At 48.5% G+C, this 13,704-nt stretch overlaps 3 protein-coding genes across 3 annotated transcripts; 1 reads left to right on the top strand and 2 right to left on the bottom strand.

Moving 5' to 3' along the window:
• Positions 1 to 154: 154 nt before the first annotated feature.
• On the bottom strand, positions 155 to 6,733 carry LOC4800468 (aminopeptidase N-like). The gene is made up of 7 exons (XM_001357700.4): positions 6,592 to 6,733; positions 3,366 to 3,843; positions 3,155 to 3,310; positions 2,236 to 3,093; positions 1,625 to 2,174; positions 613 to 1,133; positions 155 to 536 (listed from the first exon to the last, which is right to left on the bottom strand). The coding sequence occupies exons 2-7, from the start codon at positions 3,833 to 3,835 to the stop codon at positions 308 to 310; spliced, it is 2,784 nt and encodes a 927-aa protein (XP_001357737.1). The 5' UTR covers positions 3,836 to 3,843; positions 6,592 to 6,733; the 3' UTR covers positions 155 to 307.
• Positions 6,734 to 8,009: 1,276 nt separating this feature from the next.
• Positions 8,010 to 8,855, top strand: LOC117183388 (uncharacterized). Its single transcript, XM_033377149.1, has one exon. It carries the CDS (start codon positions 8,010 to 8,012, stop codon positions 8,853 to 8,855), a length of 846 nt encoding a protein of 281 aa, XP_033233040.1.
• Positions 8,856 to 9,337: 482 nt separating this feature from the next.
• On the bottom strand, positions 9,338 to 13,449 carry stg (string). The gene is made up of 2 exons (XM_001357702.5): positions 12,435 to 13,449; positions 9,338 to 11,452 (listed from the first exon to the last, which is right to left on the bottom strand). The coding sequence occupies exons 1-2, from the start codon at positions 12,506 to 12,508 to the stop codon at positions 10,033 to 10,035; spliced, it is 1,494 nt and encodes a 497-aa protein (XP_001357739.1). The 5' UTR covers positions 12,509 to 13,449; the 3' UTR covers positions 9,338 to 10,032.
• Positions 13,450 to 13,704: the final 255 nt, after the last annotated feature.

The following is a 13,704-nucleotide window of genomic DNA, read 5'->3' as shown; positions in this document are numbered from 1 at the left end:
AAACTATGCCTTTTATACCCCATGTTCAGAATCTGAACCAGCTTTCAATTAGAGGGAATTTAACGACCAGGCCCCTACTCAATCAGGCAACGAGCAGGCATTTCCGGGGAGGCATACCCTACACAGAAATTGAACGGAATCTTCATTGCGGATATACTTGGATAATACTTGTACGATAGTATTAAATAGTTTATTAGAGGATTTCTAAATGTATATATCGTATTCCTGCTTAGCTGAAGAGATTCCTTCGTCAATGAGCTGATGAGAGCTGGACTGCATTGGGCTGGGGCCGGAGTCGGACACTGGCTTAGAGGAGCTTCTGAATGGAGCGCGACATTTGGTGGTAGTTGCGCTCCTTCCATTGCACATTGGTGAGCATCGTCTCGAGTGTCTGTTGAATGGCCTGCTCCAGGCCCTTGAGCGAGTCTCGTGACAGCAGGACAAAGTTCCTGAACTCATTGAAGTCGCTCTGGGTGAAGACCTGCTCCGAGAAGGGCGTCAACAGACGACCCATATCCTTCGTTATCGGATAGTAGCTGAAACATAAGCAAGGTTTTTCAAGGCTGTGTTAGCAAATGATGCTCAGCCGCATGGGCTATTCGTAAGACTTACAACTTGTAGAGGAAGTTCACATTGTCCATGAAGTATTTCTTGGCCAGCAGGAAGCCCACTTCGTTGAAGGCGATCGCCTGGAAGGCCCACATTGAGTCCTGCTTGCGTATGGCCTGGTTGGGATCGTAGGCCATTTCCAGATAGCGCTGCAGCACCCACACCTCTCGCGAGCAGCCCAGGGAGGTCAGTATGGTACGCTTCTCGGCAGCCACATTCGACTTCTTGTAGCGCGTCCAAAGGAACTCCCAGTCCGCATCCGTGCCATATTTGATGGAGGTGCAGTACACGGTGTTCCTCAGATTAAGCGGCACCGGGTTCTTCTCGTCCGGATCCGCCTCCGATCGCCAGTTGCGGTAGTATTGCAGGGCAAGGGGCACACAGTCGGCAACCTGGTACTGGCACGCCCAATTGGCGACCATGGTCTTGAGCAGTATCTGATCCTGCTGCTGTATGCCGCTGAATGTGTCGTTGAGGCCGTTCAAATGCAGGTAGATCGGTGTAACCAGCTTCTTAATGTAACGCTGCGGGAGCGGAGAGGGTTTATTTCGGTTAATGGATATTAAGTAAGCGTTATATGGTCTCCAGGAAACACATTAATACCCGGTATTCGTACATGTTACGCTTCCAAATGCAATTTACAGCTGTATTTTTCATCTAACGATCTGCTGTGTATCGCATCTTTCGGATAAGCAGAATATATGTATATGTATAACAATGCGAGTACCGGGTATTTTATAGTCGGATTACACGACTATATTCTCAGTCTTGTTTGTTCTTACGTCATGCCCAGACTTACGACAAAAAACAACTTTTCGTTTGGCCCCCAATGGCAGTGGAGTGGAGTTTTGTGGATGGAGGTTTGGTTGGTTGGTTTGTTGGTTGGGTGTGTGAGAGCAATTTTAAGATAGTTTCGTTTCGAAATACAAATGAGAATGGAGAGCCAAAGGTTAGGCCGAGTGCAGGATTCACAATAAACATACTATAGAGGGGACTCGGGAATATGTCAGTTTACCTTGAAGAACTCAAACTCTGGCGTCTGTCGCAAGATGCGGCTCACACGCTTCAGATTCTCGAAGGCCGACTTCCAGGGCAGATACTCGCGCTCCCGCTGCAGATATTCGATTAGTCGCATGGCGATCTCGTAGTCCTGTTCGCCGGTCCAGGCCAGGTACAAGGCATCGTCGATCAGCTGGGCCCGGTTGATCACATGGATCCTCTCGAAATCGCCTTCGGTGAGGGTCTCGATCAGCAGCTTCCAGTTATGCGAATCGTAGTTCACTTTATAGAGCGTCGACAGCTGGGTATTGAAGATCACCCACTGGTCGGCACCGGGCAGGTCCTGTATGGTCTTGGACAGACTCTCGCCGGTCTTGCCGCACTCCATCCAGGCCTTGGGCGCCGTGTTGTTGAAGTCCTGCTCCCCCTGGGTGGTGTAGCTGAGAGGCACCCACCAGCAGCCGCCGCGATGTTCCCGCGAGATCTGAGTGTTGAGCAGATAGCGCTCCTGGCTGAGCTTTGCACTCTTGCCGCCGTAATCCCGAGTAACATTGATCACGGGATAGCTGGAAGATCGCAGGGGTTTAAGAATTATAAATAAAAGGGTTTCGATTTCGTAGTCCTTACCCTGTTTGCAGGGTCCACGAGTCCATGATGCTCTTGATGTCGTAGCTCTTGGGCAGGGCGCGGAACTTGTGCGCCGCTTGGGTCAGCGACTCCCAAAGATTGTCCTGCTCGGCGTTCTTGTAAGAGTACATCTGCAGATACGACTGCAGACCCGCGCGGAAGGACTCCTCCCCGAGGAACATGTGCATCATGCGCAGCACCGACGACCCCTTCTGGTATGAGATCTGGTCGAAACTCTCGGCTATATCCGAGACCACTTCGATGGGTCGCGAGATCGGGTGACTGCTCTCCAGGGCGTCCTTTCGGAAGATGGTCAGCAGATTAGACAGCGAGTCCTGCTCCAGGGACCGCCACTCGGGATTGATGTTCTCCACACCCAAACTGGCAATGTACGTGGCAAAGCCCTCGTTCAGCCAGAGATCCGTCCACCACTTCATCGTCACCAGATTGCCGAACCACTGATGCGCCAGCTCATGGGCCACCACATTGGCCAGCCGCTGCTTGTCCGCCAGCGAGGTGTGCTCCGGAGAGAACAGCAACGCGATCTCCCTGTAGGTGACCAGGCCCCAGTTCTCCATGGCCCCGGCATTGAAGTCGGGAATGGCAATCTGATCGATCTTGGGCAGAGGGAACTTGATCCCAAAGAACTGCTCATAGTACTGCAGGACCTTCGGACCGAACTCTGCCGCATAGTTGCACTGATCGATGGCGTTCGGACGGGCCCAGGTGCGGAAGAGCGGGCTGTTCGGGAGCGTGGAGGGCTTGTTCGCAAAGTCATTGACGGAGTAGGCCACCAGATAGGTGGACATGGGCACCGACTCATCGAACTCGACCCAAATGTAGTCGGCCAGGGATTCGCTGTAAGGCAGATAAATGCATTTTGTACTTTGCAGGGAGTCTTGTGACGATCGAGACTCACTGAGGCTTGGTTTCCTTCGCCGGCATGTTGCTGAGACCCGTGTACTGCTTGTGGAATCCCAGGGTAACCACAAACGGAGCCTTGTAGCCGGGCTCGTCGAAGCAGGGGAAGGCCGCACGAGCCGAGGCCGGTTCGAATTGGGTAATCGAGAGCCATCTGAAAATAAGAGTCCATCAGTTACCCATGTTTACACCGGTATCCCTGCTCCTACCTTGTCTTGTTGGTGTCGGTATCCTTGTAGGAGCTGCGGTAGTAGCCCTCCAGCTGTTTGTTCAGTTCGGCGGCAAAGGGCAACGAGAGCTCGTAGACATTGCCGGCCAGCAGCTCCTGGCACGTGTTCAGGACATAGAAGTCATGATCCTGGTTCACCTCCGTCGAGGACACACAATTGTCCTTCTTCTCCTCGCCGCTGATCTGTCGGAGCGTGATCTGGCTTTCGTCTATGGTGAGGTTCTTGGAGTGAAGCGTTATGTTCTTGGTGTTCTGCAGAGCCTCCACCAGAATCCTGACGGTGCCAGCGAAACGCAGCTCCTCCGGATTGTCCAGATGGGTCAGGATCTTCAGATGGTACTTCTGGGGCCGCACTGCCGTCGGCAGGCGATAAAAGCTATAGCTGGAGCTGGTGCTGGCCGCGGCCAGGCCCAGTCCAAGGGCCACCATAAACAGCAAAATCCACTTCATGGCCGACTCTATGGAGGAGAGGAGACGGAGCAGAAGAGAACTCGTCAGCGGGTGGCTTCTGGGCAAGTACTCGCAAATCAATTAACTAAATCACTTTGGAAATTCATTAAATAAATCAAACCGAACGGAACGTAACGGAGCGGAGCGGAGCGTAATCACTTGTTACTGTTTTCTGTTTTCTTACTCGTAATTTACTGTGTTTGCTTATTGCTTTATTTCAATTTAATGCAAATCGCATTTTGTTTAATTTGTTTTCTTTTACGATTATATTTTCGTTGCGTTGCGTTGTGGGGCGATGCGGTGCGGTGCCGTGCGGGGGGGCCCGGCTCATTATGCCGGACACGTATTAAGGTCTGGGCCAATGAAACTCGATTGGCGACTCTCCTCCTCCATATACTAGCACAATCCGCATTATGCTCTGTGGAGTCTACTGTTCGGTTGGGTATACGGGTACTTAAACACGTACAATATGTATGCCCTTGCCAGCGGTAGGTACTACTTATCTTTATGGCCAGATGTTCGATCAATTGATGCATAGCCTGTAGTGCTGCTAATTTTTCGGATTATATGTATTCACTGTTTCTTTCGATAAAAACTATAAAGTATACTTCTGGTAGTGTTTTTGTTGAATATGTAAACGTTGACAACGCACTGTCCTCTCTATTTGCCTTTGTGCACATGGTATTATGCAAGGTGGTCCGCTTACTCTCTATCGGGTCTTACTGAGCACTACTCAGAGCGCTTTGATGTTTGATGGGAGAGAGAGAGAGAATGAAGTTTGCTGTTGCAATGATCGAAGTAAGACCCAAAAAGAGAGCGAGTTTTGGGAGCGGACCACCTTGTATAATTTCATCAAGATCCCGCCTTAGAACATGTGTATATATATCAGTCGCTATAAAGCTGAGTTCCCTCGTCTCCTTTTTGATTTGTATACCGTCTGCCCGTCTGCCTGTGACGGACACCAACTCTAATTGTTTCTGTAAGCTCAGTCACTAATAAATATCACAACGAATAGTTTTACAAGCTGTACGTTTGTAAAACTGAAAATTGGATAATTATATGTGGAAAATCCATAAATGTCCATCAAAATAATTGATTATAACGGGTAAGATTTTAGTAGAAAAAAGTTTAGGTGTTATAAAAACAACTAAAGCTACAACACCTTCTTGTGACACTTGAAGGTTTCTTCACTAATTCATTATACTTAATATCATTCTTTGATACAGATAGGCACGGAAAACCATTAGACTAATGCTATTTTCCCTAATAATATAATCAAACAAATAATATATTGTACAAATCTGAAGAAAGACCCATTTAGTATATATAAAAGATATTGTTTATTTTCTTGATTTGGGTGTGTCTTTTTAGATGAACTTTGTATTACATTTTTTTTCGTTTCTGTCTTTCCCTCTGTACCTCTCCAGATCAAGGCTCTTTCTCAGCAGAACCCACCCAACGAAGAGGAAGAGAAGAAGGAGATGCATATATTTTCTAGACTGGATTAACCAGATTGCAACTCCCTCACCCCCCGATTCGGTTTATTCCACTCTTCTCCCTGTCGCTCTTAATTATGCAAAAGTTGTTTTTGTTTTTTTTTTGGCTTCTGCTTTCCAAGTTCTTTGAGTGCATACATATGTATATATTTATGTAAATGCGGGTGCGGTCAATGAACCTGAATGATTAGCATATAAACATCATATGGAAACCGATGCCAAATGGAGGGGGCCAAGCCTTTGGAAGATTTTGTGGGATAAGCTGGGATCAGAACATGCCGCAGGTAATCTTTAAAAATGTACTTTTGATCCATTCAAAATGTTTCTCCAAATCAATTTAAAATGAGAATTGTATTTAAAGGCCTTACAAATATTCCTTAATCCAAATCATTAGCTGAATGCCTTCCGAACCCTACCTAAATATTCATTGGCCACCACCAATTATCTTTGAGTACCTGTACAAAAGGTTCTGAAACAGAACCAATCGGTTAGACTATCTAGAACCAATTGGTTAAGTTGTGGCTAAATGATTTTCACACTTCATGAAGCCTCCTGATAACGCATATGGTTTGATGAACGGTTGCAGAGAGCAGTAAATGTCAAACACGTGCTGCCGCGATGTCGTGTCGATGGTCGATGGCATTGACATATCAATTGAACCCATCGCCGGGCCATTAAGGGCGTACTTCCCCATATACCCGTACTCGGACAGTACGCTCTCTCCACAGATTTCTCGCCAATTAATTGGCACTGCTTTAGGAATTATATATGTACATAGATTGTGCTCTGCGAGTATCATGTTTATGGCTGGGCGTTCTGCAGTTGCTGTAGATATACTATTTTCAGAATTCCCTAGTCTGGGATACCGGTGCCGGTCATATCTGCTCATTGTTTACTGGTTTACGGGTGGCTATATCGAATTATCCGGCAAGTGTTAATCAATTTCTGGCACAACGAGTGGCGCACTTTTCGCGATAAAATTCAAATGCTTGTCAGCACTTGACACAACGGCAGACACACAAAATAAAACTTGTTCTGGCTATTTCTGTTCTTGAATGCGGTCTCTTAACACACTTTTGTATCACTTTGGTTTTTTAAGCCCCGAAACAATTGCTGTTTTTGTTGTTGTTGTCCGCGGTACGTGTTTCATGAGTTGTTCTTGAATTTGGGGGGCTATTTTTTGTTGTTGTGGCTGCACTTGACTGAAGGGCCGGCCAGGCCAGTGCTTGACACACAAAAGCTGTTGAGATGTAGACGCACCAAACCGTTAACAGAGGTGCCACAAAAGCAGCCACAGAGCTGGATGCCACAGAGGGTACGGACAGTGACAGCGAACAGCAGGAATTACGGGGCGAATGCGACCTGTTCGACGGTCGGCGGTTGACGCGAATCTAAAGTTTTCTGAGCGCAGCGCTTTTGTCTTATAGCCAGGCAACGGACTACGCACACAGTTACAGCTCAAGCACACACACACACGCACAGTTGCAGAACGAGACACAGATACAGAACGAGAAACACAAATACATTTACAGAGAAAATTTAAAGAGAGAGAAAGAGAGAGACTTGAAACGTCGACGGCTTAGAGGTTGCGCCGTGGAAGCTTTTCGAGAATCTTTATCATAGAGAAACCACACGCATCCATCCCTCCATCCATCCATCCATCCATCCATATATACGAGATGCGTTAGTATAGGTTTCCGCACAGAGAGTCGCAGCGGGACGCTTGCAATAAAATAATGGCAGGGCTTACCCGGCGTATGCGCAATTTTGAATCTCTATGCAAACGCGCACACATACACACGCACACACAAAAAAAAAACATAGAGACAGAAACAGAGACAGAGACGTGGTTTTGACCTTAATTGCGCTGATTAACCCATTTCTTTCTATTTGGTATTCCAGCAGCACCTCAGCCGCCACTCGACCCTAGAGTCGAGCCCACCCCCCATGGCGGAAGCTCAGACCCCCAGATAAGCGGACACCGCACACAAACAAAAAAGAAAAAGTGGCAAAACAAGTGATGGGGAACCCCCAACAGGGAGGGACTCGGAAGCACAGATACAGGACACTTCATAGAAAGGCGACTAATTGGCATAAGCCCACATTCATATCCCACAATTTCGAGGGAATCAAATTAATAGTACACTCGTGCGAGCCACTTGTACACCGACTCGAGTGTCGGGAAGGAAATCAAATGCTAATCTGCTTATGTGCACTTGATAGCGAGAGTGTGGAAAGGGTCGTCGGTGCTTTGAACACCCTAACAGTTTCCAGTTCAGTGTTTAGTGCAAGGCTAGAAAAGTGGAATTTTCAGTGTGATAAAATGTTGAAGATCTTTGTAGTTTCAAGCTCCTAATAATGGTTAATACTTGCTATTGGAAAATCGTCCCATTGACATACACATAATATATAGTATATACTCGTAAACATCCATGTCATAAGGGCATCTTCTGATACTGAAGAGAGGGTACACCTGAGTCACAACCTGGGGGGTACTCGCTGTACGACCAATGCCCACTGGAAGGGTATAATGAGGATAACCGCCTACATCAATTGCACCAGTCAAAAGGTAAAAAGCGTCATAAGATCAATGCTGCAATGTGGCGAATGATTGAGGTAAAATACGAGGCTGCTCCAGAGCTCACTACAGTTTCGTCAGGACACTCGAAGGTTGCACAATGGCGGCTCGCAGCGGAATACCGTTTCCCAAATATCTCACTGTATCCCGATTGAACTCCAGGATAGGACTGCAACGTGTGATGGTAGAACACATTTGTAATGCTCTTGAAAATATCTGCTGCGGCCCCGTCGATTTCTGCCAGAAGCTGAGCAACGGCACGGTGCTTGTGAAGACTTGGGCTGCCAACCTGAGCGCCGCAAAACTCCCGCAGGTGTGCTTCCTGCCCAACAACATCGATGTGGAGGTGAAGGAGCATCGCAGCCTCAACCAAGGCCGGGCGGTGATGCACTCGTACGACCTGGCGAAACACTCCGAGGCGGAGATACTCCAGCAGCTGCAGGAGCACAATGTGATCAGCGTCAGGAAGATCACTCGCTGGAGACAGCAGCCCAGCAAAAAGCACGAGACGGGTCTGATAATACTGCACTTTGATACCTATCCTCCGCCAAGTATTCAACTGAATGGCAAAATCATTCGACTCCATCCTTATGTGCCCACTCCAATGCGCTGCAGGAATTGCTTGCTCTTCGGGCACCCGACCAGGGACTGTCAACGTCCTTCGGCCTGCTTGAATTGCGGCTATGCGAAGCACCTGAACATCGGCGAGAAGTGCAGTCGGAATCAGGCCTGCGTCAATTGTCGGACGCGGAAGGTGCCCCACTCCAGACATCACACACTCGACAGGACGTGCCCCACCTTCATCTGGGAGGATCAGATCAAAGCCATCTGCATCATATCGAGGGTGTCGCGACGAAGGGCCATTTCGATCTATAATAGTCAGTTGCCCAGAGACATGAGCCATTTTTCCGAGGCGGCCAGGCTTTCCTACCTGAAAGCATCTTAAGATTATAAATGCTTACTAAAAATATATCAATTTGTGGTAAGACACATGGAAAACCCAGTTCCGGATTGAATGGTGAATGGAGATCCTTGATTCGTGTTCCGCGACCACAAAATTCATGTTAAGGAATCCCTCAGTTTCAGTGTTGATTTTCGCCCAAAGTTCCGAGACAACTTCCTGGAAACCCTGGAGGAAGCAACAACAACGAAGTCCTGGCAACGAACATTTGAACATATTTTCCATTTGATGTTTACGCCCAGAAGTATGCTACGAATTTCAAACGGTTGTCCACTTCTTTTATACTGCTTCGCCCTCTGGTGTTCATTTGTCCAAACTTATATAGGTGTCGGTACTGTGCCAGTACTAATTTGCGCGCCAAATTCAAAATGAGAAATTACCATCAAAACCGACGACTCTCTTATTCCCGCCCTTTAGGTGCTTTTGGCGCCAGAAAAATACAAAAAAAATTAAATACCAGTCAGTGATTTTCAGTTCAGTTTTCGTGTTTTGCAAGTATATTTAAAATTAAACAAATAATAAGCGTAAATTGTACCTAGCCAAAGTTTTAAACTTTAACTCTTAAATAATCATACTTAAACATTTAAAAATGGATGTCTATGTACTTGATGAACGTGTGTGTGGATGTGTGTTTGTTTTTAGCCATTTTGTTTTCTGCTTATCATCTAAAAAATGATGAAGGGGTCTGAGGGGAGGACATGTACAATTTAAAATATTCTGTTTCGGCCTCTTAAATTTTAGTGACAGTTTCTCGCTTTCGTCTTTTCGTTAGCTTATAATGCACATTTTTTTTGTTTCTTTCAGCTTTTGCTTCTTTCTTGGCGTTTGGCGCTCTTTACGTTAAAATTTGAACTAAAGGACTACAAATAATTGAACTACAGCCGAATTCATAAAAAACAATAGACAACTAAATAAAAATGAGGGGTGACATCGAAAGTTGTGTGGGGGAGTGACGTGGTGTGTGTGTGTGTGTGTGTGACAGAGGGGGAGTTCTGGTTAAACTTAAGCCATAGATTAACAAATGAAAATCAACAAAAATCAACTTAAAATGCTGCGTGTGAAATAAATACCCCCGATGACCGACCCGACCATCTCTATTATATATAATACCCAGATAACACCCAATTGATAACGACTCAAAGCCATACTCCGGAGACTCCCCTTACAGCATAAGACGGGAGCGGGACTTCTTGAGACGCCCAGTGGCACCGCCCAGGCCATCGCCGTTCCAGGACTTTGACTTGGCCCTGAAGTGGCGGTAGGCCTCGTTGTAGGCGGGGTCCAGCATGGGGCGGTAGGTGTGCGGCTCGCAGTGCTCAATGTGCGTCTCGAAGAACTCCTTGTAGCCGTTGTGCAGAAGGTAGATCTCGGGATAGTGGAGAGCCGGGTAGGCATTGGTATTGCGCTCCCGATCGAGATTGCGGAGGAAGCGCGACATCTTGGGGCCCCGCTCCGAGGAGAACTCGCAGTGGAAGATGATGATGTGGCGCTTGGGGCCGGCCTCGGAGGCCTGCTGCTGCTGCAGCTCAGTCTGTGCGACGGAGAGGAACTCCTCGAGGATCTGCTCGGTAGTGTACAGGTTCTTGGCCCCCTCGATGTGGCCGCCCTCGAACTCGTACGGGTAGCGGCAGTCGATGATACGGTAGCTGGCCACATCCCCCGCGAACTCGCCGCGCAGCAGGCGGGCTACCGTGTTGCTGGAGATGGACTTGAGATCGCGGTGGCGTCCCTCCATCAGTGGCAGGGCGTACGTCTTGCTGAAGTCCCCGATGAGCTCCGGTTCGTTGCGGTTCTCGGAACGGGCCATCGCGGACATAATCTCGGCGTCATTCAGCGACATGCACTTGCGCAGCGGAGGGGGATGGGAGGTCACCGTCGTGGTGGTGCTACTGTGGCTGTGTGGGACAGTGGCGGTGGGTGTGGGGCAGTTCTCCTTCTCGGCACAGCGGTGGCGCTTGCTTTGGATGGGCGAGCAGCTGGCCGATGCAGGGGGTTCGGGACGCTTGAAGCAGTCCCGGGCAGTCTCTTTCAGAATTTCGGGCGTCTTTGGTTGTGGTTGGAGCTGCTGCAGCTGATTGCTATTCGTCTCCGTCATGCTGAGGCAGCGTCGGACCGAGGGGCGACGCATCGTCAGGGCTGGCGATCTGATGGGGCGGGCCGGGGAGGCCACCTTGATCTGGCCGCTGATCAGCGAATTGAGGCCGCTGGGGAAGCCCAGGGAGCTGGGCTGCTGTCCCGCCAGTGACTCCATCTCGAACAGCTCCATGTACTCATCATCCATATTGGACTCCATCGAGCAGGTGGACGAGAGGCTGTTGAAGACGCGGAAGCTGCGGGCTGGCGTCGCGGCTGTGCTGCTCTCTTCCGTTGTCGCTGGCAGCGTTTTCTGCTGGCGCACAATCTGGAAGTGCTGGGGCGATCCCTCCGGCGAGAGCAGGCCCATCAGCTCCGGACTTGCCACGCGCTGTTGGGGCAGGACATCATCGTCGTAGAAGGACAGCTCCTCCGCGTCCATGGCCATCATTTCGCTGCAGGCCAGGGAGCGGCGGGCGCGACGGCTGTTGTGTTTGTTGCTCGAATTGCTATAAAGAGAGCGCAAGAAAGAGAACGGGAATTAGTCAGCTGCATTTAGAGAGACAGAGAGAGAGAGAGCGGTTGAGGGGTCTTCTGTTTCTTCCCTAAATTCTGGAACGGGTCATTAAACTGCAGCTAAAAATACCAGCAGCAGGAGGAGCGGGAGCGCAGGCGGGCGGCGACGGTGGTGGTGGTGGTGGTGTGTAAACACAACAAAAACGCTCGCAGGGGTTGCGCTCCTCCCCCTCCCCTCTCACTCTCGTAAGTTGGAATTCGAAATTAGAAATTTAGTCGCGCTCTTTGCCTCCTTTCGCTTCTGTTTCTTCTCCTACTTTTGCGGAACTCTGAGCGGAATCCCCCTTGGCACGCACACACACACATGTGATCGTTTACCGTTCTGCTCGAGCTGTTTTCGTTTTCACTGCAATTGCTGCCCCACTCTCCTATTCCCATGCACATTCTGCACTCTGCTGCCCCTGGACTTTGGGTCACGCAACGAGGGGAATTCAAAAAAACAGCACAAAGAACCGCAACAACACAAAAAAAGTGACTGACTGACGACTGACTCTCTTGTTGTTGTTTCTCTTCCGCTTTTGGAGCATGGGGCTCCTCCGCACGCCTCGCGGAAGCCGGTTTAATGAATGAAAAGAAGCAACAATAAAATCAAGAACAACAACAGCACAGCTGGGCCGAAAAAAGTAAACGGTGTGGAGCGTGCAAAAAATAAGCAGCAGAGAGAAGAGCAATAAAACTCTTACTTTTGTTCAACTGTAAAGCGGCGCCGCAGTCGGCGTTGTCGAGCGGTTTTCTTGTCTTCCTCCCACTTTACACCGTTCTTTCTGTTCCAAGACCTTTTTGTGCTGTTTACTGTTCTTGAACTTGCATTTTCTATCCTTTCGTTCTTGCTATTCTTTTCACTTTTATGTCCGATCAAAGTTGGTGGGTGGATTTTTTTTGGGTATTCCTAGTCCATGGATATTGGATAGTTACCTGATATTACAATCCAGGCTGCTGATGCTGCAGTTGTTGCTGCTGCTTTCCTCCTCAATCGTTTCCCAGAGCATTTTGTTGATGAATTTTGTTGGATTTTCGAATTGATGTTTAAATTCCCCTTAAGCGGGTCTTCCTCTTCCAAAAATTGCTAAAACACAATTTTCTTTCGATTTGTCACTTCTCACTCTTCATTTACAGTTTGTTCTACTGCTTTCGGCTTTTGCACTTTGTAGTCCTTTAGTTTAGTTATAGTTTATAGTTTACAGCTAATATTGCATTTTATTAATACTTTTTTGGGATTGTTTAATGTGTCCGTTTCAGCATGTTAACTGTTTTTTAAATTTTTTGTTGTTGTTGGGTGTGTGGGTTAATGTTTATCCAATAGTTTCTCCACACAGGGAGCTCGAGATGTGATCACGGCGGCGGTTGAGAGAAAAATTGTGTTTATTTTCTCGGCGCAGCTGGTTTTTATAAAGACCGGTGCAACCCCCACTCTCGATCGGAGCAAACAGGGTAGAATGAGAGAATGAGAATGCACAGCTGAGCGGTGCTCTGGTGTGCGTGTGCGTGAGAGAGGACTATTATTTTGTTGTTGCCTCCTTATCGTTGAGAGAGAAGGAGACGAGGACGGAGAACACTCTTGCCTCTTCTCTCCCGGCGCTCTCTGAGAGAGTAAGCGGTGTAGGGTATAACGGTGCGGCGGTCAGAGCAGGATCGGGAGCTATGTGCAACATGCATACATATGTACATGGATATATAGTGGACAATTTTCCATTTCCCAACCGAAGAGAGTAGAAACGGAGTGCAAAGGGGAAATAATGGACAAATCTGTGCAGTTGGAGCGCTCCCAGTGCAACAGGTAGCTTGCACTCACTCACGTTCTTTCCCCTACATTCTCCGCGAGACCACGACGAAACGAAACCGTTGGAAAAGGAGAACCAGCAAGAAGGAGAGAAGGCGCCAATGGTCGCCGGCACTATGGAGGGCACAGATTTTGGCGCGCTAGCTTTTATACCGGACGCGAAGACCGACCCCATCGGCACCCGAATGGGGTCCGATTGGGGCCCGAGTGGAGCCGAATGCGAAACACATGTGATTTGCGCCGCAGCGGCACAGTAGTTTGTGGGCTTCAGAGGCAGGGAGGGGCGGAGGCCGGAGCGGCAGAGAGCAAACGAAGGAGGCAGAGTAAAAGAATTGAGTAAATCTTTAAGCAGAATTCAAGACTTCGGCTGCGGCAGCGACAGCGGCATCGATTGTGTCGTTTGCA

This window comes from Drosophila pseudoobscura, chromosome 2 (genome assembly GCF_009870125.1).
Source record: "Drosophila pseudoobscura strain MV-25-SWS-2005 chromosome 2, UCI_Dpse_MV25, whole genome shotgun sequence".
Classification (NCBI taxonomy): Eukaryota; Metazoa; Arthropoda; class Insecta; order Diptera; family Drosophilidae; genus Drosophila; species Drosophila pseudoobscura.
The sequence above is the reverse complement of the archived record's forward strand: the minus strand, read 5'-3'. Positions and strand labels throughout refer to the sequence as shown.

Excerpts from the sequence above, each read along its gene's own strand:
- stg (XM_001357702.5), bottom strand. The coding sequence starts at position 12,508 with ATGCTCTGGGAAACGATTGAGGAGGAAAGCAGCAGCAACAACTGCAGC. Across the intron at positions 11,453-12,434 it reads AGCCTGGATTGTAATATCAG|CAATTCGAGCAACAAACACA; the intron begins GTAACTATCCAA and ends CTCTCTTTATAG.
- LOC4800468 (XM_001357700.4), bottom strand. The coding sequence starts at position 3,835 with ATGAAGTGGATTTTGCTGTTTATGGTGGCCCTTGGACTGGGCCTGGCC. Across the intron at positions 3,094-3,154 it reads GCGAAGGAAACCAAGCCTCA|CGAATCCCTGGCCGACTACA; the intron begins GTGAGTCTCGAT and ends TCTGCCTTACAG. Across the intron at positions 537-612 it reads GTGAACTTCCTCTACAAGTT|CTACTATCCGATAACGAAGG; the intron begins GTAAGTCTTACG and ends CTTATGTTTCAG.
- LOC117183388 (XM_033377149.1), top strand. The coding sequence starts at position 8,010 with ATGGCGGCTCGCAGCGGAATACCGTTTCCCAAATATCTCACTGTATCC.